At 41.4% G+C, this 22,508-nt stretch overlaps 1 protein-coding gene across 1 annotated transcript in view; it reads right to left on the bottom strand.

Moving 5' to 3' along the window:
- Nucleotides 1–22,508, bottom strand: part of SYNJ1 (synaptojanin 1) — a 364,762-nt gene that overhangs the window by 223,881 nt on the left and 118,373 nt on the right. The window contains exons 4-5 of the mRNA XM_053705173.1: nucleotides 4,742–5,009; nucleotides 3,675–3,900 (exon numbers count right to left, since the gene is read on the bottom strand). Coding sequence (XP_053561148.1) covers nucleotides 3,675–3,900; nucleotides 4,742–5,009 — 494 coding nt within the window. The remainder of the gene's footprint in view (nucleotides 1–3,674; nucleotides 3,901–4,741; nucleotides 5,010–22,508) is intronic.

The following is a 22,508-nucleotide window of genomic DNA, read 5'->3' as shown; positions in this document are numbered from 1 at the left end:
ACCCAAGACTGGTTCAGGAAAAAAGCCAAGCAAAGCTGCAGTAACTGGAAATCTCAGGGAGAAAAAGGAGGTAGGACAACTAATAGTTCAGGCAAACCTTACCCTAGAACTAAACACCCCAACTGGCCAAAAAGCCAGACACAAGGGACATAGATGCATATCCAGAGAATCCGGATAGCGAGAAGAACTCGAAAGCCCCAACCAAAAAGGAAGGAACCACCCCTAGCTAAAGTCCAACGTTCCAAAGAGCAAGGCTAGAAGTCATATGAAGATACTTCTCAAAGCCTCAGGACAACCAAGGGATACCTCGAGGTAAAAAAAAATTCTACCAGCAGGACTAGTCTCCCTATCACCTCTGCACAAGCAGAGGACACAAGGAAGAGAAATGAAAGGCACTAAGCCCACCCAGCTCCGGAAACCCCGAGCTAAACAAAGTCCCCACAGGGAACAACCATCACCTGGAAACACAGATCCCTAAAAGGAGATCCAACTCGCCTGGAGACAATGGAAGAAGACCCAAAAGCTCTCCTATAACTCAGACAGACAGTATGCATCAAAGAGTAAGAGCTGCATCTAGATACACTATAAACAGCTTACACCTGCAAGGTGCCAAGAGCTGTAACTAGTTTCAAACTGCAAACCTTCCACATGCTAGACAGCTATCCTGTACAAGCTTTTGGATCAAGCCCAAAAGGACAAATCCAGAGGCCTGAAAACGAAGGCCAAACCACTCAACTGCGATAAGGGGCGTTAAGCCCTCCAACCCTCCACTATACGGGGGAAGAAAACTCTAGGTTCTGATGAAATCAGATGTCAGAGTGACGCAGCGGAAAAACTCCCCTGCCCGGCCATCTATGACTATAGTCTATAAGGACCGAAACAATCCTTTCCGCCTCACAGACCCACAGGCCCTCTCGAATGCTTAGTTGAACATGAAAAACAATGAGAACCTGAGCACTAGGCGCTTCTACCGAACCAGCCGAGCAGAAGAGCGCTACGTGTCTGAACAGCCACAAGACCGAATGAACCTGACAGGACCAGCCTGCACCTAGGGTCCTAACCGGCAAGCTGCATAAATTCTCCCTCATAGGGGAAAAAAACAGAAAAGACATTTTTAACTTATGACTAACATGTCCAAAACAACTTCAAAAGAAGTAGCATCAATCCCAGAAAATTCCCGAAAGAAACAAAAACAAATATAAGACATCCCATCGGATATAAAAAAAATAAAAGGTAACCCGGAGGTTAACGCCCAAAAAGACACAGGCCTACCCGCAGGACCAGCCAAACGGAGCCCTATCTTTCAAAACTGGGAAAGATCTCAAACAAATGACAATCAGGAGATTACCTCATCCCCACATGTGCACCATTCGAATTAGCAGACTGAAAATCACTGTATCTGGTAACGATAGGGTCATTCAATAACTGAAAAACATGCCTGAGCTATACGCGAAGGCGCGCAATCCTGTAACGAAAGGCACAACACTCAGGGACAGTTACACCCGCTGGGAACTGTAGAGGCCCTCCCCAAGGCATAAGACCCGGGACAATAGGGCACAAGCACATTCTCAAATGTCTGGACTCTGCAGACGAACAATCGCCAACATTATGTGGAAGCGAAAACGTGCTGCACGTCACCCTGCATGGAGGAATCAGAAACTGGGTTACCCGCATGTGTAGAAGTATGAATCGGTAGGGATCTCGCCTCTCGGAGGACGGGACCCCCAGAGGCGGATGGCTCAGCAAACCCTTGATTCCCCGAGCCCAAGGAACTAGGCGCTCTCATATGGCATACGGAACAAAACTGGTTGACACGTGTCAACGAGGCCAATTAGGATTCATCATCCGACACAGAATCTGAAATCAAAATAGTCTCAGTATCAGAATCCTCCGTAACTGAATCTGTAATTAGCACAGTCTCAGCATCAGATAACTGGATAGAGGATATATAAGTATGTACTAAAGTAGTAAAAACAAAAAAACAGCACCTGACACCCCCAATGGCTGGGGCACTCACCACCTCCTATGCACTCAACACCTCCTATGACCAGACCCCTGCGAACTAGAAAATTTCCTGCACCACACTGTCGGGAATGCGGAAATAGAAAACGGAACGTAACCACGCCCAAACACAAGGTGAACCGTACAGTCCAAGAAGCGCAGTCAACAAAAAGGCTGCGTCACTTCCAAAGGCCTTAAAGTTCCAAACCACGAGCCCATAAACATCACACATAAGCAGGTTGAATCACATAACAAACATGATTATAAACCCCCCTGTTCAATAACCCCCCTCAGGAGATATTAACCCTCGATTCCAAGATACTAACAGAGACTCACTAGGACCCTTATGTCATGTAGTTAGACACGCAAGGTGTTGTAGGTATTCTGTTATCTTTGGAGAAATTGATTAGAGTTCATTATTATATTTTAACATATTTTTATTTGTGCATATACCCCTTATATATGTTTTTGGTATCTACCGATGGGTGTGTGATTTTGACGACCCCTGATTGGTTGAATTTGGTTTTAAATATGGCAGCTGTGAGATTTTGTTTGTATAGTCTGAGGAAACAGTGCTGTGACACTGAGAAATGCGTTGCTTCTGTTTTTAACCTTTGTATTAAACTTTTATACTCTCATTTTGCTGCCTGTCCTCCTTTTGGGATCCTGTCATTCCCCCATCCACTTTCTGGACTGTGGGATTCTCCTGGGTGGGACGTGGACCCCTTTGGCTGACCACTCTCATACTGGTCTATACGGACCTGCACCCTATCTTGGCATCTCTGGTCTATCCCTGGTGAGACGAAGATTCCATTGGTGTTACTTCCATTGTGTCAAATTAAGTCAAATTTCATGAGATCACAGTAAGAGTTCATGACCTCAGCACTGCTGATGCTGATTGGCTGCTCTTCTTTTCTTCATTTTTTTTTTTTTTTTTTTACCTGCAGCTGGGAGCAGGTGAAGTATAACTTTTTACACAGAACTTACTCTGCTGAGCTGAGGAGATTGTGAGGTAAAATATCTTCCTTTTTTACATAGAGATGCTCAGATGATATTTTCCTGTCAGCTTTTTACAGTTATACTGCATCAGTTTCAAGTGATTTAGCATTTGAGTATTATGTCCCTTTAATTGACGGTCCCTGCTCACATATTGTATGACCCATATCAATATCCCCCTAGTCTGTTTATACACCCACTATTGCACCTATATCTATATCTAGTTTGTGCCTTGGCACCTCTTACAAGTACCTGTGTGACTGCCTTGTCATCTGTGTACTAGTTTGTTTTTAGGGTGTCAACTTTTATTTGAGGATGTTTCAGGGACCAACTGTCCCTTTTATCAGATCAGTGAAAAAACAAGTGTATAATGCCACAATATATAGTGCAAAATGTGTCAAACAATAACATACCCCTCCTCTCAAAATTCACAACTTCTGGTTTGCAGATATTGTGAAACGCATTTGGGCGGTGCAAGGCTCTGCAGGGTGCAAATTTTGAGAGGAGGGGTATGTTATTGTTTGGCACATTTTGCACTATATATTGTGGCATTATACACTTGTTTTTTCACTGATCTAATGAAAGGGACAGTTGGTCCCTGAATTATATATCTCACACTTACATCACTTAAAACTATGCCTACATAACAGGAACTAATAAGGAAGACTGCCGCTTACCTGCTCAGTCTCCACAAAGTTAGCAACCTGACCGTTATCATTTGTACCCCGCACATTGAACCTAGTGCCAGCTCGCTCACAGCTGAGGCGGGAGATGATGCATGCTTTGGCCTGCTGGTGTGCTGCATAGATCGTCTTAATCTCTACTCCACCACACATTAAACGCAGCAGCCAGTCATCACAGTTTACTCCATAATGCTTTAGGTGCAAATGGAGAGACTGATTCCTGTAAGGAAATATAAGAGTTAGCATTTAATAATAATGGTACCACAATAATTTACAGCTGTAATACGGCCTACCTGCTTATAGGAATAGTGTGTGTCAATATGACTACATCAAGTAGTATTGGGTATGCAAATTATGGCCCTTGGGTAAGTCTCCCTAAGGGTCATAATGGAAAACCAGAGCTAAACTAGTTGCCAGAAGTGCCTAGAAGGATATGGCTGGACCTCACTGACAAAGCCCAGGCTAAAACGTACATCCGTGATAACTGAGTAAACTACTAAACGGGAAAAGCCAGTCAGTACACACTAACCACCACACAACAGGTGTAACGTTAACAGGACTGAGCAAAAAAGGTGTATAACATACTGAAAACAATGGAATTAACACAATACAATTTGCTCCAATTTGTAATAGAGTAGTCTCACCACCAACAAAGGCGCACGTACGGCATGACAACTGCAAGATGTTTACCACGCTGCAGAGTAAAGAATGAAAAAGAACCTGGAAGGCATGTTTAGCCTCTTAGAGGCTTTATGTTTCGTAGACTGTCACAATTGTATGAAAGAAATGTCCATTGTTTGGCTTCAGAATAAATAACCATATAAACTGTAAATTAAACTACAGAAATGGGGGGGGGGGGGAATAAATAATGAAAAGTATATAGCACAGTCGTTTTACTATACGTACATATCTAGACATGATAATTCAGTAGCTGTAACCTTATTTTTATTAACCAAATTGAAAATAGCAACAAATAAATATTATATCAAATATAACATATTAATAAGAGCTAATTTTCTAGTTTAAATATGAGGTCCCTGCACAAAAGCTGAGCAACTCACCAGAAGAATCTGTTATCCGTCCTTTGTTCTTGATTACTACGGTGAGCATTGAGACTGAGATCTAAACTAACACCTGTAGAGGACCAAGCAAAATAGAAACTTCCTGAATTCAAAACTTTGCGCACTTCTGAGATCCGATCTTCATCCATAGGATCCATTCGCAGGGAAATAAACTCAGTGGAAGTCACACGAAAAACTTCTGAGTCTTGTATCTTTCCAACTGACATACATCCCGTGACAAGAACAAGATAATATGACATTGTTTCTCCTATAACAAAAATAAGGGCAATGGAATTTAATGTGTATATGGTCAAAAATTCTATAAAATAAAAAAATAAAAAAATAAAGTGTGTGTATACTAAGTATTTTATTTAAATCACAATTTAAATTATGGTTTTTATTTTTAGAATAAGTACTTTTCAGATTATTTTTGCAGTTATATCAGACCATTGCTGATTTTACCTCCGCCTGAGGGGTTCAAGGAAGGCACCCCGCCAATCTTTTGGTATCCACCCCAAGTGAACCTTGGAGAATGAGGTTTACAAGAACAGGCAGAGGAAAAAAAAGATTGTGAAGGTGGGGAATTACAGTGCATCGTATATATGTTCTATGTGGTGACTCGATGCACTCCTGGGAGATTTAGGATGTTATATTAGGCTTTACCCACAGCTGCTTGGGTAATGTCCGTTTTACCCGGGTAATGCTAGGATTACCCAATATCTGACTTACCCGCAACATATCATTAGATAGATCATTGACATTATTGGGAGGTGGACAATCTCCAGTTTCATAGGCTAATCATTCATATTGGATAAACTTTCCAGCTGTACTTTATAGAAGGAGAAAAATGATGATTACCCCAATAACTTAAATAGTTTTATTTAACTAAGGAAAAATATCCATTACCTTAATAATAACAATTTAAAACATAATTTATGTAAGAACTTACCTGATAAATTCATTTCTTTCATACTGGCAAGAGTCCATGAGCTAGTGACATATGGGATATACATTCCTACCAGGAGGGGGCAAAGTTTCCCAAACCTCAAATGCCTATAAATACACCCCTCACTACACCCACAACTCAGTTTAAAGAATAGCCAAGTAGTGAAGTGATAACAAAAAGGAGTAAAAAAAAAAAAAAAAAGCATACAAAAAGAGGAACTAGAAATATAATTGTGCTTTTATACAAAAAAAACAACCACCAAAAAAAGGATGGGCCTCATGGAGTCTTGCCAATATGGAGCAAGGACATAGCCCAAGTTCCCACTACTGTGGAACACCCCGATCAGCCCTGAGATCAAAGATTCCAAAACCACCCAAGACTGGGTCAGGAAAAAGGCCAGGCGAAGCTTCAGCAACCTGAAGTCTCAGGAAGAAAAACAGGTCCAGGCACCTAATAGTTCAGGCAAACCTTACCCTAGAACTAAACACCACAACTGGCCAAAAGGCCAAACACAAGGGATATGGACGCATATCCAGAGAATCCGGATAGCGAGAAGAATGCAAAAGCCCCGACCAAAGGAAGGAACCACCCTTAGCTAAAGTTCAACGCTCCAAGGCGCAGGGCTAGAAGTAGTATGAAGATACTTCTCTAGGCCTCAGGACAACCAAGGGATACCTCGAGGTCAAAAAAAATCCTACTATCAGGACTAGTCTGCCCATCACCTCCGCACAATCAAAGGATACAAGGAAGAGAAAGGCACTAAGCCTACACAGCTTCGGAAAAAACCCCCAGCTAAACAAAGTCCCCGCAGGGAACAAGTATCACCCGGAAGCACAGATCCCTAAAAGGAGATCCAACTCACCCAGAGACAATGGAAGAAGACCCAAAGATCTCATAACTCAGACAGACCGTACACGTCAAAGAGTAAGAGCTGCATCTAGATACACTATAAACAGCTTATGCATACACCTGCAAGGTGTCAAGAGCTGCAACTGGTCTCAAACTGCAAACTTTCCACATGCTAGACAGCTAGCCTGTACAAGTTGTTGGATCAAGCCCAAAAGGACAAATCCAGAGGCCTAAAAATGAAGGCCAAACCGCTCAACTGCGGTAAGGGGCGTTAAGCCCTCCAACCCCCCACCCCATGGAGGAGGAAAACTCTAAGTTCTGATGAAATTAGATGACAGATAGAATGACGCAGTGGAAAACTCCCCTGCCCGACCATCTATGACTGAAGGCTATAAGGACTGAAACAATCCATCCCACCTCACGGACCCACAGGTCCTCTCGAATGCTTAGTTCATCATGAAAAACAATGAGAACCTGAGCACTCGGCGCTTCTACCGAACCAGCCGAGCAGAACAGCACCACGTGGCTGAACAGCCGCAAGACCGAACGAACCCGACAGGACCAGCCTGCACCTAGGGTCCTAACCGGCAAGCTGCATAAATTATCCCTCATAGGGGAAAAAACAGACATTTGTAACATATGACTAACATGTCCAAAATAACTTCAGAAGAAGTAATAAAGAGTATCAATCCCAGAAGGTTCCAGAAGGAAACAAAAACAAATATTTTATTTATATCCGATGGGATGTCTTTTTTTATAAGGCAACCCGGAGGTTAACACCCAAAAAGACAGGCCTACCCGCAGGACCAGCCAAACAGAGCCCTATCTTTTAAAACTGGAAAAGATCTCAAACAAATGACAATCAGGAGATTACTTCATCCTCACATGTCTAATGAGGTGCACCATTTGAATTAGAAGACTGAAAATCCCCGTATCTGGCAACGATAGGGTCATTCAATAACTGAAAAACATGTCTGAGCAATATGCGAAGTCGCGCAATCCTGTAACGAAAGGCACAACACTCAGGGACAGTTACACCCGTGGGGACCTGTAGAGGCCCTCCACAGGGCAGAAGGCCCGGACAATAGGGCATGAGCACATTCTCAAATAAACATCAGGACTCTGCAGACGAACAATCGCCAACATTATATGTAAGCGAAAACGTGCTGCAACCTCCGGGGGGAACACGCCACCATGCATCAGAAACTGGGTCACCCGCATGTGTAGAAGTATGAATTGGTAGGGAACTCGCCTCTCGGAGAACAGGACCCCAAGAGGCGGGTGGCTAAGCAGTCCCTTGATTCCCCGAGCGTGAGGAACCAGGCGCTCTGAAATGGCATACGGAACAAAACTGGTTGACATGTGTCAAGGAGGCCATTCCGGATTAGTCACCGGACACAGAATCTGTAATCAAAATAGTCTCAGTATCAGAATCCTCCATAACTGAATCTGAAATTAGCACAGTCTCAGCATCAGAATCCTCCATAACTGGATAGAGGATATATAAATATGGACTAAAGTAGTAAAAACAAAAACGGCACCTGACACCCCCAATGGCTGGGGCACTCACCACCTCCTATGACCAGACCCCTGCGAACTAGAAAATTTCCTTTGCCACACAGTTGGGAATGCGGAAATGGAAAACGGAACGGAACCACGCTCGAACACAAGGTGAACCGTTCATTCCAAAAAAGTGCGCCCAACGAAAAGGCTGCGTCACTTACAAAGGCCTTAAATGTTCCAAACCAGGAGCCCATAAACATCACACATAAGCAGGTTGAATCACATAAACATGATTATAAACACCCCTGTTCAATAACCCCCCCTCAGGAGATATTAACCCTCAATTCCAAGATACTACAAGAGACTCACTGAGACCCTTATGATAAGTTAGACCCGCAAGGTGGTAGCCTCTCGAGAAAACATTCACATTACAGTACATTGATGAATAAAGTAAAATGAAACAATCTTACCGGAATCTATGCCATGGAACAGGAACATGGCCTTTCAAGTGTGACGGATAGTAGCATCGCCTCCACCATGGACTTGAGAGAAGAAAGCAGGCAGCGGAGCGAAGTTAGACAACGCCGATTGCTTGAGGAGCTGTTAATTTGAGTGGGGATGGTTTCGCAGAAAGACTCTTCCTGCATCTCCGGACTCTAACTTTCTTCCAAGCCCTCACTGAGAGACTGACAGGACTACTTAAAACTCCTGTCCCAAACCGAAGAGTACTACCCTTCATAAGAGACAAAAAAAAATAAAAAATTCTTGACACGTCTCTGCCAACCTTTTGGGACAAAAAGGCAAAGAATAACTGGGGGGTGAGGGGAGTGGGAGGAGTATTTAAGCCTTTGGCTGGGTTGTCTTTACCTCCTCCTGGTGGCCAGGTTCTTATTTCCCAAAAGTAATGAATGCAGCTGTGGACTCTTTCCATTTAAGAAGAAAATAATCCCTGCACAATTGATTCAGTATGCAAAGCAAAAAAGAGGTTTCAGATGAAAAACGAGCAAAGGGAACCATGCCCGATGCTACAGTTATGAGAACTTCCATGCACATAGCCACTAAAAAAGAATGTTCTAGACCAGTGGTTTTCAACCAAAGTTACCTCAAGGCCCGGTAGATGTTAGCTAGACAAGTCCAGGGCCCGGTAGTGTTTTTAGCAGGGGCTGATCAGCCAGGCAAATAGGACCTGGGCCGAGGGAGCAGCAAGTAGGGGGATCTCCACGGATCCTGGTGCATTCCTTAAGCTGGAGTTTTCAGTTGCCTCATCAGTAAATAAGCAAAAAAGTGTGGGTTTAGTGGGGGTCCTGGCAGGGGTCTGTCGCTGTGAAGGCCATGGAGTGTGGGGTCTGGCCCTGGAGGTTGGGTGCCCTTTCTCTGGACCTTAATGTTGTGGGTCGTGGCTCTGGAGGTTGAGGGGCCTGTTGGGGCCAGGGCAGGGAGGCTACCATGTTCATTTGCATAAAATGTAATACATTTTGGTCAGTGTGAGACAGTGTTCCTGGGGCCTTGATTGGTCTCTGGTGTGCAGTGGGGTAAGAGTGTGCAGTGGGGGCATGACAGGTCGGGGCACACCAGCAGGGCTATCATGGCCCGGTACTGGGCCACGGCCCGGCTGTTGAGAAACCAGGTTCTAGACTGTAAGTTAGTTAGACAGGCTAATGCCAATTACAATTGACTTTTGTCCGATAAGGACAAAGTCATGAACACAGAACCCACCTAGAAACCCAAAAAGAGGTGACCCTTGTCTGAGGATTCACTCTTAGGTAAATTAAATCCACTAACCATGTCTTGAAGAAACTAGTTGATTCATAAGAGATTCCAATAAAAGAAAAGATAAAGCCAATACCAAGATACCATCCAAATAAGGAAAACACCACAATACCCTACTGTCTTATTAAAAAAAAGAAAGGCACCCAGAACCTTTGAAAAGATTTATAAGGCTGTCGCTAGACCAAAAGGAAAAGCAACAAATTGGTAAAGTTTATCTAAAAAAAGAGAATCTCAGAAACCACAAGTGGTCTGAATGAAATAAGATATGAGGATAAACATCCAGTAAAATGGAGTGGACATGAAATGACTTTGCTGAACAAAAAGGCATAATAGTCCTTATAATCTCCAACTTGAAAGTTGAGACTCAACAAAACAATATAAAGTCTGCAGATCCAAGATTGGACTGAATCAACCTTCCTTCTTTGGGACAAAGAATAGAAACCCAATCCCTGTTCCTGCTAAAGAACTGGTATAATCACTCCTGAAAGAAATTCACATAATGTACTGAGAAAGAAAGAATCTTCCCTTAGGTCTCATTCTAAAAAATCTACTCAAACCCTAAGAACAATATAGATTTTGTACTAAGTTCATCCAAAAACAATTTAATATGCCCCCCACCAGAAGGACTGGTTTGAGAACGGCCCCTTCATGCAGTCTAATAAATAGTAATTATATAGCGTTTTTCTCCCAGAAAGATACAAAAAATGCTTTGTCCCTGCTTACACTCTGAGTTAACCAAATTAGCAGCTGATAAAAACAGTTATTACCCAAATAAATGGTACACAATAAATGGACCTCAGAAGGCCGAAAGGCTGTATTAACCCTGTCGGGATATGAATCTATGACCCTTGGATCTAGAACAAGCATTTGTAGTCAGGACATTAACCAACTGATCTACATCACCGGACTAAAAGTAGGGCAGAAAAAAAAAAAAACTCTAAACCTCCAAAAATAGTGGAGATAATAGAAATCAAACAAATTATTATCCTAACCAGCTAGAGATAATAAAATATATTTGAAATCATAATAATATATATAGTAAACATAATAAAATGAATACATCAGAGGTAAACAAAATTATATACTTGAGAATCTAAAACTGCTTATGCTAACTGTTCAACAACAAAAAGGTTGAAAAAACAGTAATGTCAGCCACAGATGAAGTTGAGCTAAAAATATGCTCTACTAAGGTATATTCAAACTCTAAAGAATCCTAAAAATAAGTACCAATTTCCATAGAATTAGTAGTACAGTCCCAAAGGGGAATCATGATAAACCATTCTTTAGAACATAATACAGATAGTATTTTGAATAGGAAAAAACCTCAGGAGCAAAGTAAAATCTTAAAAACATAATTTATGTAAGAACTTACCTGATAAATTCATTTCTTTCATATTAGCAAGAGTCCATGAGCTAGTGACGAATGGGATATACATTCCTACCAGGAGGGGCAAAGTTTCCCAAACCTCAAAATGCCTATAAATACACCCCTCACCACACCCACAATTCAGTTTAACGAATAGCCAAGAAGTGGGGTGATAAGAAAGGAGCATCAAAATAAGGAATTGGAATAATTGTGCTTTATACAAAAAAATCATAACCACCACAAAAAAGGGTGGGCCTCATGGACTCTTGCTAATATGAAAGAAATGAATTTATCAGGTAAGTTCTTACATAAATTATGTTTTCTTTCATGTAATTAGCAAGAGTCCATGAGCTAGTGACATATGGGATAATAAATACCCAAGATGTGGAACTTCCACGCAAGAGTCACTAGAGAGGGAGGGATAAAATAAAGACAGCCAATTCCGCTGAAAAATAATAATAATCCACAACCCAAAACAAAAGTTTTAATCTCAATAATGAAAAAAACTGAAATTATAAGCAGAAGAATCAAACTGAAACAGCTGCCTGAAGTACTTTTCTACCAAAAACTGCTTCAGAAGAAGAAAACACATCAAAATGGTAGAATTTAGTAAAAGTATGCAAAGAAGACCAAGTTGCTGCTTTGCAAATCTGATCAACAGAAGCTTCATTCATAAACGCCCAGGAAGTAGAAACTGACCTAGTAGAATGAGCCGTAATTCTTTGAGGCGGGAATTTACCCGACTCTACATAAGCATGATGAATCAAAGACTTTAACCAAGACGCCAAAGAAATGGCGGAGGCCTTCTGACCTTTTCTGGACCCAGAAAAGATAACAAATAGACTAGAAGTCTTTCTAAAATCTTTAGTAGCTTCAACATAATATTTCAAAGCTCTTACTACATCCAAAGAATGTAAAGATCTATCCTTTGAATTCTTAGGATTAGGACACAATGAAGGAACCACAATTTCTCTACTAATGTTGTTAGAATTCACAACCTTAGGTAAAAATTTAAATGAAGTCCGCAACACTGCCTTATCCTGATGAAAAATCAGAAAAGGAGATTCACAAGAAAGAGCAGATAACTCAGAAACTCTTCTAGCAGAAGAGATGGCCAAAAGGAACAGAACTTTCCAAGAAAGTAATTTAATGTCCAGAGAATGCATAGGTTCAAACAGAGGAGCTTGTAAAGCCCTCAGAACCAAATTAAGACTCCAAGGAGGAGAGATTGACTTAATGACAGGTTTGATACGAACCAAAGCCTGTACAAAACAATGAATATCAGGAAGATTAGCAATCTTTCTGTGAAAAAGAACAGAAAGAGCAGAGATTTGTCCTTTCAAAGAACTTGCAGACAAACCTTTATTCAAACCATCCTGAAGAAACTGTAAAATTCTAGGAATTCTGAAAGAATGCCAGGAGAATTTATAAGAAGAACACCAAGAGATGTAAGTCTTCCAGACTCGATAATAAATCTTCCTAGACACAGATTTACGAGCCTGTAACATAGTATTAATTACTGAGTCAGAGAAACCTCTATGACTAAGAATCAAGCGTTCAATTTCCATACCTTCAAATTTAATGATTTGAGATCCTGATGGAAAAAAGGGCCTTGAGATAGAAGGTCTGGTCTTAACGGAAGAGTCCAAGGTTGGCAACTGGCCATCCGAATGAGATCCGCATACCAAAACCTTTTGGAAATCACCTTTGGAAGAAGAACTAGAGGCGGAAAGATATAGGCAGGATGATAATTCCAAAGAAGCGACAACGCGTCCACTGCCTCCGCCTGAGGGTCCCTGGATCTGGACAGATACCTGGGAAGTTTCTTGTTTAGATGAGAGGCCATCAGATCTATTTCTGGAAGTCCCCAGATTTGAACAATCTGAAGAAATACCTCTGGGTGAAGGGACCATTCGCCCGGATGTAACGGGCGGATGAGATAATCCGCTTCCCAATTGTCTACACCTGGGATGTGAACCGCAGAGATTAGACAGGAGCTGGATTCCGCCCATACAAGTATCCGAGATACTTCTTTCATAGCCTGAGGACTGTGAGTCCCACCTTGATGATTGACATATGCCACGGTTGTGACATTGTCTGTCTGAAAACAAATAAACGATTCTCTCTTCAGAAGAGGCCAAAACTGAAGAGCTCTGAAAATCGCACGGAGTTCCAAAATGTTGATTGGTAATCTCGCCTCCTGAGATTCCCAAACCCCCTGCGCTGTCAGAGATCCCCATACAGCTCCCCCACCTGACAGACTCGCATCTGTTGAGATCACAGTCCAGGTTGGACGAACAAAAGAAGCCCCTTGGACTAAACGATGGTGATCTATCCACCACGTCAGAGAGAGTGGTACATTGGGATTTAAGGATATTAATTGTGATATCTTTGTATAATCCCTGCACCACTGGTTCAGCATACAAAGCTGAAGAGGTTGCATGTGAAAACGAGCAAAAGGGATCGCGTCCGATGCAGCAGTCATGAGACCTAGAATTTCCATGCACCAAGCTACCGAAGGGAATGATTGAGACTGAAGGTTTCAACAGGCTGAAACAAATTTCAGACGTCTCTTTTCTGTTAGAGACAAGGTCATAGACACTGAATCTATTTGAAAACCCAAAAAATGTTACCTTTGTCTGAGGAATCAACGAACTCTTTGGTAAATTGATCCTCCAACCATGTCTTTGAAGAAACAACACAAGTTGATTCGTGTGAGATTCTGCAGAATGTAAAGACTGAGCAAGTACCAAGATATCGTCCAAATAAGGAAATACCGCAATACCCTGTTCTCTGATTACAGAGAGAAGGGCACAGAGAACCTTTGAAAAGATCCTTGGAGCTGTTGCTAGGCCAAACGGAAGGGCCACAAACTGGTAATGCTTGTCTAGAAAAGAGAATCTCAGAAACTGAAAGTGATCTGGATGAATCGGAATTTGAAGATATGCATCCTGTAAATCTATTGTGGACATATAATGCCCTTGCTGAACAAAAGGCAGAATAGTCCTTATAGTTACCATTTTGAATGTTGGTATTCTTACATAACGATTCAATATCTTTAGATCCAGAACTGGTCTGAAGGAATTCTCCTTCTTTGGTACAATGAATAGATTTGAGTAAAACCCCAGACTCTGTTCTAGAACTGGAACTGGCACAATTACTCCAGCCAACTCTAGATCTGAAACACATTTCAGAAATGCCTGAGCCTTCACTGGGTTTATTGGAATGCGAGAGAGAAAAAATCTCCTCGCAGGCGGCCTTACCTTGAAACCTATTCTGTACCCTTGTGAAACAATGTTCTGAATCCAAAGACTGTGAATCGAATTGATCCAAATGTCTTTGAAAAAACATAACCTACCCCCTACCAGCTGTGCTGGAATGAGGGCCGCACCTTCATGTGGACTTGGGAGCTGGTTTTGACTTTCTAAAAGGCTTGGTTTTATTCCAGATTGGAGAAGGTTTCCAGACAGAAACCGTTCCTTTAGGGGAAGGGTCAGGCTTCTGTTCCTTATTCTGACGAAAGGAACGAAAACGATTAGCAGCCCTGTATTTACCTTTAGATTTTTTGTCCTGAGGCAAAAAAGTTCCTTTCCCCCCCAGTAACAGTTGAAATAATAGAATCCAACTGGGAACCAAATAATTTATTACCTTGGAAAGAAATAGAAAGCAAAGTTGACTTAGAAGACATATCTGCATTCCAAGTTTTAAGCCATAAAGCTCTTCTAGCTAAAATAGCTAAAGACATATACCTGACATCAACTCTAATGATATCAAAGATGGCATCACAAATAAAGTTATTAGCATGTTGAAGGAGTTTAACAATGCTATGAGTATTATGGTCTGATACTTGTTGTGCTAAAGCCTCCAACCAAAAAGTGGAAGCGGCAGCAACATCAGCCAAAGAAATTGCAGGCCTAAGAAGATTACCTGAACATAAATAAGCTTTCCTTAGAAAGGATTAAATCTTCCTATCTAAAGGATCCTGAAAGGAAGTACTATCTGCCGTAGGAATAGTAGTACGTTTAGCAAGAGTAGAGATAGCCCCATCAACTTTAGGGATATTGTCCCAAAACTCTAATCTGTCAGATGGCACAGGATACAATTTCTTAAACCTTTGAGAAGGAGTAAATGAAGTACCCATATTATTCCATTCCCGAGAAATTACTTCAGAAATAGCAGCAGGGACAGGAAAAACTTCTGGAATAACCATAGGAGGTTTAAAAACCGAATTTAAACGCTTAGTAGATTTAGTATCAAGAGGACTAGATTCCTCCATCTCTAAAGCGATTAAAACTTCTTTAAGTAAAGAGCGGATAAATTCCATCTTAAATAAATATGAAGATTTATCAGTGTCAATATCTGACACAGAATCCTCTGAACCAGAAAAATCCTCATCAGAAACAGACAAATCAGAATGACGGTGGTCATTTAAAATTTCATCTGAAAAATGAGAAGTTTTAAAAGACCTTTTACGTTTACTGGAAGGAGGAATAACAGACATAGCCTTCCTAATAGATTTAGAAACAAATTCTCTTATATTAACAGGAACATCCTGAGTATTAGATGTTGAGGGAACAGCAACAGGTAATGGTATATTACTAATGGAAATACTATCTGCATTAGCAAGCTTATCATGACATTCATCACAAACTACAGCCGGAGGAACAGTTACCACAAGTTTACAACAAATGCACTTAACTTTGGTAGAACGAGCATCAGGCAGCGTCTTTCCAGAAGAAGATTCTGATCCAGGGTCAATCTGAGACATCTTGCAATATGTAATAGAAAAAACAACATATAAAGCAAAATTATCAAATTCCTTAAATGACAGTTTCAGGAATGGGAAAGAATGCCAATGAATAAGCCTCTAGCAACCAGAAGCAATGAAAAAATGAGACTGAAATAATGTGAAAAAAAGGTGGAGACAAGAATGACGCCCACATTTTTTAGCGCCAAAAAAGACGCCCACATTATTGGCGCCTTAAATTTTTTGGCGCCAAGAATGACGCCACATCCGGTAACTTTTTAAAATTTTTGCACCAAAAAAGTCCGCGCCAAGAATAACGCAATAAATTGAAGCATTTTCAGCCCCCGCGAGCCTAACAGCCCACAGGGAAAAAAAGTCAATTTGAAAACAATTTTTAAGGTAAGAAAAAATTGAATATTCATATGCATTAACCCAAATAATGAAACTGACTTGTCTGAAATAAGGAATATTGATCATCCTGAATCAAGGCAAATATAAGTTTAAAGACATATATTTAGAACTTTATATATAAATTGCCCAACCATAGCTTAGAGTGTCACAAAAATAAGACTTACTTACCCCAGGACACTCATCTACATATAGAAGATAGCCAAACCAGTACTGAAACGAGAATCAGTAGAGGTAATGGTATATAAGAGTATATCGTCAATCTGAAAAGGGAGGTAAGAGATGAATCTCTACGACCGATAACAGAGAACCTATGAAATAGATCCCGTAGAAGGAGACCATTGAATTCAAATAGGCAATACTCTCTTCACATCCCTCTGACATTCACTGCACTCTGAGAGGAAAACCGGGCTCCAGCCTGCTGCGAAGCGCATATCAACGTAGAATCTAGCACAAACTTACTTCACCACCTCCACGGGAGGCAAAGTTTGTAAAACTGAATTGTGGGTGTGGTGAGGGGTGTATTTATAGGCATTTTGAGGTTTGGGAAACTTTGCCCCTCCTGGTAGGAATGTATATCCCATACGTCACTAGCTCATGGACTCTTGCTAATTACATGAAAGAAATCCAGATTTTAAAATAACAGTTAATAGGAGGACTAGGCTCCTAAAAGCTAAAAATAACAAATTTTCCTTAACAAAGAATGTTCAAATGAAAAATAAGGAGAATTTTAACAAAACTGTCTCTGATACAGGATCCTTTGAAGCAAAGAAAACCTTCATCAGTAGAATAAATTAAGTATGCTGTCGGTCAGAAGAAAATTAATTAAATCTTAACAATTTTGAAAAGACCTCGTAAGTTTACTTATTGCATAATAGCAGTCATAACCTTTCATGATATAAGCAATAGCATGTGATGTTTGCAGATGAAATCAAATACATGAACTGAATACGAAAAAACAGTAAATGTCATTGTACATGTAGAAACAGAACTAGCATAAAATATGATAAATAAATGCCACATAACTGAGCTGAAGACATAACAGCTTAATAATGAAAAGAACACACTTCGCTTTGTAGAATTGTGTTTCAGGGCATCATAGTTTCTACAGTAACATCAGAGTTGGGATCAGAATGAGACATCTCGCAAAATGTAAAAGAAAAAGAAAAATAACATTAGGCAAAACATTCAATTTCCACAATGTAACAGATCAGTAGATAGGAAAACAAAGATAGTATTTTTTTTTTAAAGCAAAAAATTAAATAAAAAAAAAAGCAGGCATAATGGCTTTCAAAATTCATGAAAACAGCAAGCAATAGAGGGAGAGGGTAAAATAACTAAATGTTGGCGCCAAGAATGACACATAATGCTAAAGGAAGTTAAAAAAAAAATTGCCGCAAAACACCAGAAAATGACACAACTCGCGTCATAACAAACGCGATGCCAAAACTAGCATCAACAAAGATGCAGGAAATGATGAAATTTGCACAATCAAAGGCGCAACTTCGCACCAAAAAAAATTTGCATCAAGAATGACGCAATAAACTGCATTTTGAGTCCTTGCGAGCCTTAGAATAAGACTGAACCCCTGGTAAGAAAAAAGTTTAAATAAACTTCCCAAAACATGATTCCTATACTGAAACTGGTTAGACTGCAAAGGGAAATATACATAGACCTGACTTATGGTAAATATAAGTAAAATACATATATTTAAAACTTTATATTAATACATAAAGCGCCAAACCATAGCTGAGAGTGTCTTAAACAATCATACATTACTTACCGAAAGACACCCATCCACATATAGCAGATAGCCAAACCAGTACTGAAAACTATCAGCAGAGGTAATGGTATATAAGTGTATATCGTCGATCTGAAAGGGGAGGTAGGAGATGAATCCCTACGACCGATAACAGAGAACCCTTAGAGAAACCATAAAATCAATAGGCGATACTCTCTTCACATCCCTCTGACAAACACTGTACTCTGAGAGGAATTGGGCTTCAGAATGCTTAAAAGCGCTTATCATAGAAGAAAAAAAAAAATCAAGCACAAACTTACTTCACTACCTCCGTAGGAGGCAAAGTTGGTAAAACTAAGTTGTGGGAGGTGTATTTATAGGCATTTGAGGTTTGGGAAACTTTGCCCCTCCTGGTAGGAATGTATATCCCATAAGTCACTAACTCATGGACTCTTGCCAATTACATGAAAGAAAAATGTTATTGGTTTAGTTAAAGAACACTATTTAATTTTTAATGCTTGCCCCTCCCACTTAGGTCCTGTTGCAGATCTAATCCAGTCATCTTCTATTCAGTGAGCTTCATAAAACTCAGTATGGGTTGATTATATGATCATAGATTTGGCATTAAAGGGACAGTAAACTTTAATTCAGAAAGAACATACAATTTTTAACAAATTTTCCAATTTACTTTATCTAATTTGCTTTGTTCTCTTGGTGTCCATTGTTGAAAAGCATACATAGGTATGCTAAGAAGCAATGCACTACTGTGAGCTAGCTGCTTGTCACTGTCTCACCCAATGTGTTGAGCTAGGCCCCAGTAGAGCATTGTTGTCCTTCAACAGGATGCCAAGAGGATGAATAATATTTGACAACAGAAGCAAATCTGAAAATTGTATGCTCTATGTGAAACCCAGAAATGTACGTCCCTTTAGGGTCTATTTCTCAACTCGGTAAGTTTATTGCTATGAAGAAAAGGCAAGTTAATTCTGCAGATAAAACAATTTATGTTTACCTGATAAATTGCTTTCTCCTACGGTGTGTCCGGTCCCCGGCTTCATCCTTACTTGTGGGATATTCTCATTCCCTACAGGAAATGGCAAAGAGAGCACACAGCAAAGCTGTCCATATAGCCTCCCCTCTGGCTCCGCCCCCCAGTCATTCGACCGACGGTTAGGAGAAAAAAGGAGAAACCATAAGGTGCCGTGGTGACTGTAGTGTACAAAAAATAAAAATTTTAAACCTGACTAAAAGCCAGGGCGGGCCGTGGACCGGACACACCGTAGGAGAAAGAAATTTATCAGGTAAACATAAATTCTGTTTTCTCCTACATTGGTGTGTCCGGTCCACGGCTTCATCCTTACTTGTGGGAACCAATACCAAAGCTTTAGGACACGGATGAAGGGAGGGAACAAGTCAGGTAACCTAAACGGAAGGCACCACTGCTTGCAAAACCTTTCTCCCAAAAATAGCCTCAGAAGAAGCAAAAAGTATCGAATTTGTAAAATTTGGTAAATGTATACAGAGAAGACCAAGTCGCTGCCTTACAGATCTGTTCAACAGAAGCCTCATTCTTGAAGGCCCATGTGGAAGCCACAGCCCTAGTAGAGTGAGCTGTAATTCGTTCAGGAGGCTGCCGTCCGGCAGTCTCATAAGCTAATCGGATGATGCTTTTTAGCCAAAAGGAAAGAGAGGTAGCAGTAGCTTTCTGACCTCTCCTCTTACCAGAATAGACGACAAACAATGATTAAGTCTGTCTGAAATCCTTTGTTGCTTCTAAATAGAATTTTAATGCACAAACCACATCTAGGTTATGTAACAAACGTTCCTTCTTCGAAACTGGATTCGGACACAGAGAAGGAACAACTATTTCCTGGTTAATATTCCTGTTGGAAACCACCTTTGGAAGAAAACCAGGCTTGGTACGTAAAACTACCTTATCTGTATGAAAAACCAGATAGGGTGAAGTACACTGCAAAGCAGACAATTCAGAAACTCTTCTAGCAGAAGAAATAGCAACCAAAAACAGAACTTTCCAAGATAGTAACTTAATATCTATGGAATGTAAAGGTTCAAACGGAACCCCTTGAAGAACTGAAAGAACTAAATTCAAACTCCATGGAGGAGTCACAGGTCTGTAGACAGGCTTAATTCTAACCAATGCCTGTACGAACACCTGAACATCTGGCACAGCTGCCAGACGTCTGTGTAACAAGACAGACAGAGCAGATATCTGTCCCTTTAAAGAACTGGCTGACAGACCTTTCTCCAGACCTTCTTGGAGAAAGGAAAGAATCCTTGGAATTCTAATTTTACTCCATGAGTAACCCTTAGATTCGCACCAATAGAGATATTTCTGCCATATCTTGTGGTAAATTCTCCTGGTTACAGGCTTTCTAGCCTGAACCAGAGTATCTATAACAGATTCCGAAAACCCACGCTTAGATAGAATCAAGCGTTCAATCTCCAAGCAGTCAGCCGCAGAGAAACTAGGTTTGAATGTTCGAATGGACCTTGCACTAGAAGGTCCTGTCTCAATGGTAGCTTCCATGGTGGAGCCGATGACATATTCACCAGGTCTGCATACCAAGTCCTGCGTGGCCACGCAGGAGCTATTAGAATCACCGAAGCCTTCTCCTGTTTGATCCTGGCTACTAGCCTGGGGAGTAGAGGAAACGGTGGAAAGACATAAGCTAGATTGAATGACCAAGGCGCCACTAATGCATCTACCAATGTCGCCTTGGGATCCCTGGACCTGGACCCGTAGCGTGGAACCTTGGAGTTCTGACGAGACACCATCAGATCCAGATCTGGAATGCCCCATAGTTGAGTTAACTGGGCAAAGACCTCCGGGTGAAGTTCCCACTCCCCCGGATGGAAAGTCTGACGACTCAAATAATCCGCCTCCCAGTTGTCTACTCCTGGGATGTGAATTGCAGATAGATGGCAGGAGTGATCCTCCGCCCATTTGATGATCTTGGATACTTCTCTCATCGCCAGGGAACTCTTCGTTCCTCCCTGATGATTGATGTACGCTACAGTCGTCATGTTGTCCGACTGAAATCTTATGAATTTGGCCTTCGCTAGTTGAGGCCAAGCCAGGAGCGTATTGAATATCGCTCTTAATTCCAAAATGTTTATCGGGAGAAGAGATTCTTCCCTAGACCATAGACCCTGAGCTTTCAGGGAGTCCCACACCACGCCCCAGCCTAGGAGACTGGCGTCGGTCGTGACAATGATCCACTCTGGTCAGCGGAAACTCATTCCCTGCGACAGGTGATCCTGAGCCAACCACCAGAGAAGTGAGTCTCTGGTTTTCTGGTCCATTTGAATCTGGGGAGACAAGTCTGCATAATCCCCATTCCACTGTTTGAGCATGCACAGTTGCAATGGTCTTAAATGAATTCGAGCAAACGGAACCACGTCCATTGCCGCAACCATTAGTCCTATCACCTCCATGCACTGAACTATGGAGGGCTGAGGAATGGATTGAAGAACTCGCAAGCGTTCAGAAGCTTTAACTTCCTGACCTCTGTCAGAAAGATCTTCATTTCTACGAAGTCTATTATTGTTCCCAGAAAGGGAACCCTTGTGGACGGGGACAGAGAACTTTTTTCGATGTTCACCTTCCACCCGTGAGACCTGAGAAAGGCTAAAACAATGTCTGTATGAGCCCTTGCTTTGGAAGGGGACGACGCTTGTATTAGAATGTCGTCTAGGTAAGGTGCTACTGCAATGCCCCTCAGCCTTAGCACCGCTAGAAGGGACCCTAGCACCTTTGTGAAAATTCTGGGAGCAGTGGCTAAACCGAACGGAAGAGCCACAAACTGGTAATGCTTGTCCAGAAAGGCGAACCTCAGGAACTGATGGTGATCTTTGTGGATAGGAATATGCAGGTACGCATCCTTTAAGTCCACGGTAGTCATGTATTGACCCTCCTCGTTGGTAAAATTGTCCGAATGGTTTCCATTTTGAATGATGGAACTCTGAGGAATTTGTTTAGAATTTTTAAATCCAGAATTGGCCTGAAAGTTCCTTCTTTTTTGGGAACTACAAACAGGTTTGAGTAAAAACCCAGTCCTTGTTCTGCTGTTGGAACTGGGTGTATCACTCCCATCTTTAATAGGTGCCTATGCCTGTCTCTTTATCTGGTCTAAAGATAAGCGAGACAAGTGGAACCTTCCCCTTGGAGGAAGTTCCTTGAACTCTAGAAGATACCCCCGAGAAACAATTTCTAGTGCCCAGGGGTCCGGAACATCTCTTGCCCAAGCCTGAGCAAAGAGAGAAAGTCTGCCCCCTACTAGATCCGGTCCAGGATCGGGGGCTACCCCTTCATGCTGTCTTGGTAGCAGCAGCAGGCTTTTTGGCATGTTTTCCCTTGTTCCAGCCTTGCAATGGTTTACATGCTGGTTTAGGCTGGGAAGTGTTACCCTCTTGTCT

This window comes from Bombina bombina, chromosome 3, assembly GCF_027579735.1.
Source record: "Bombina bombina isolate aBomBom1 chromosome 3, aBomBom1.pri, whole genome shotgun sequence".
In the NCBI taxonomy this organism is placed as follows: domain Eukaryota; kingdom Metazoa; phylum Chordata; class Amphibia; order Anura; family Bombinatoridae; genus Bombina; species Bombina bombina.
This window is presented reverse-complemented; position numbering and strand designations above follow the sequence as displayed.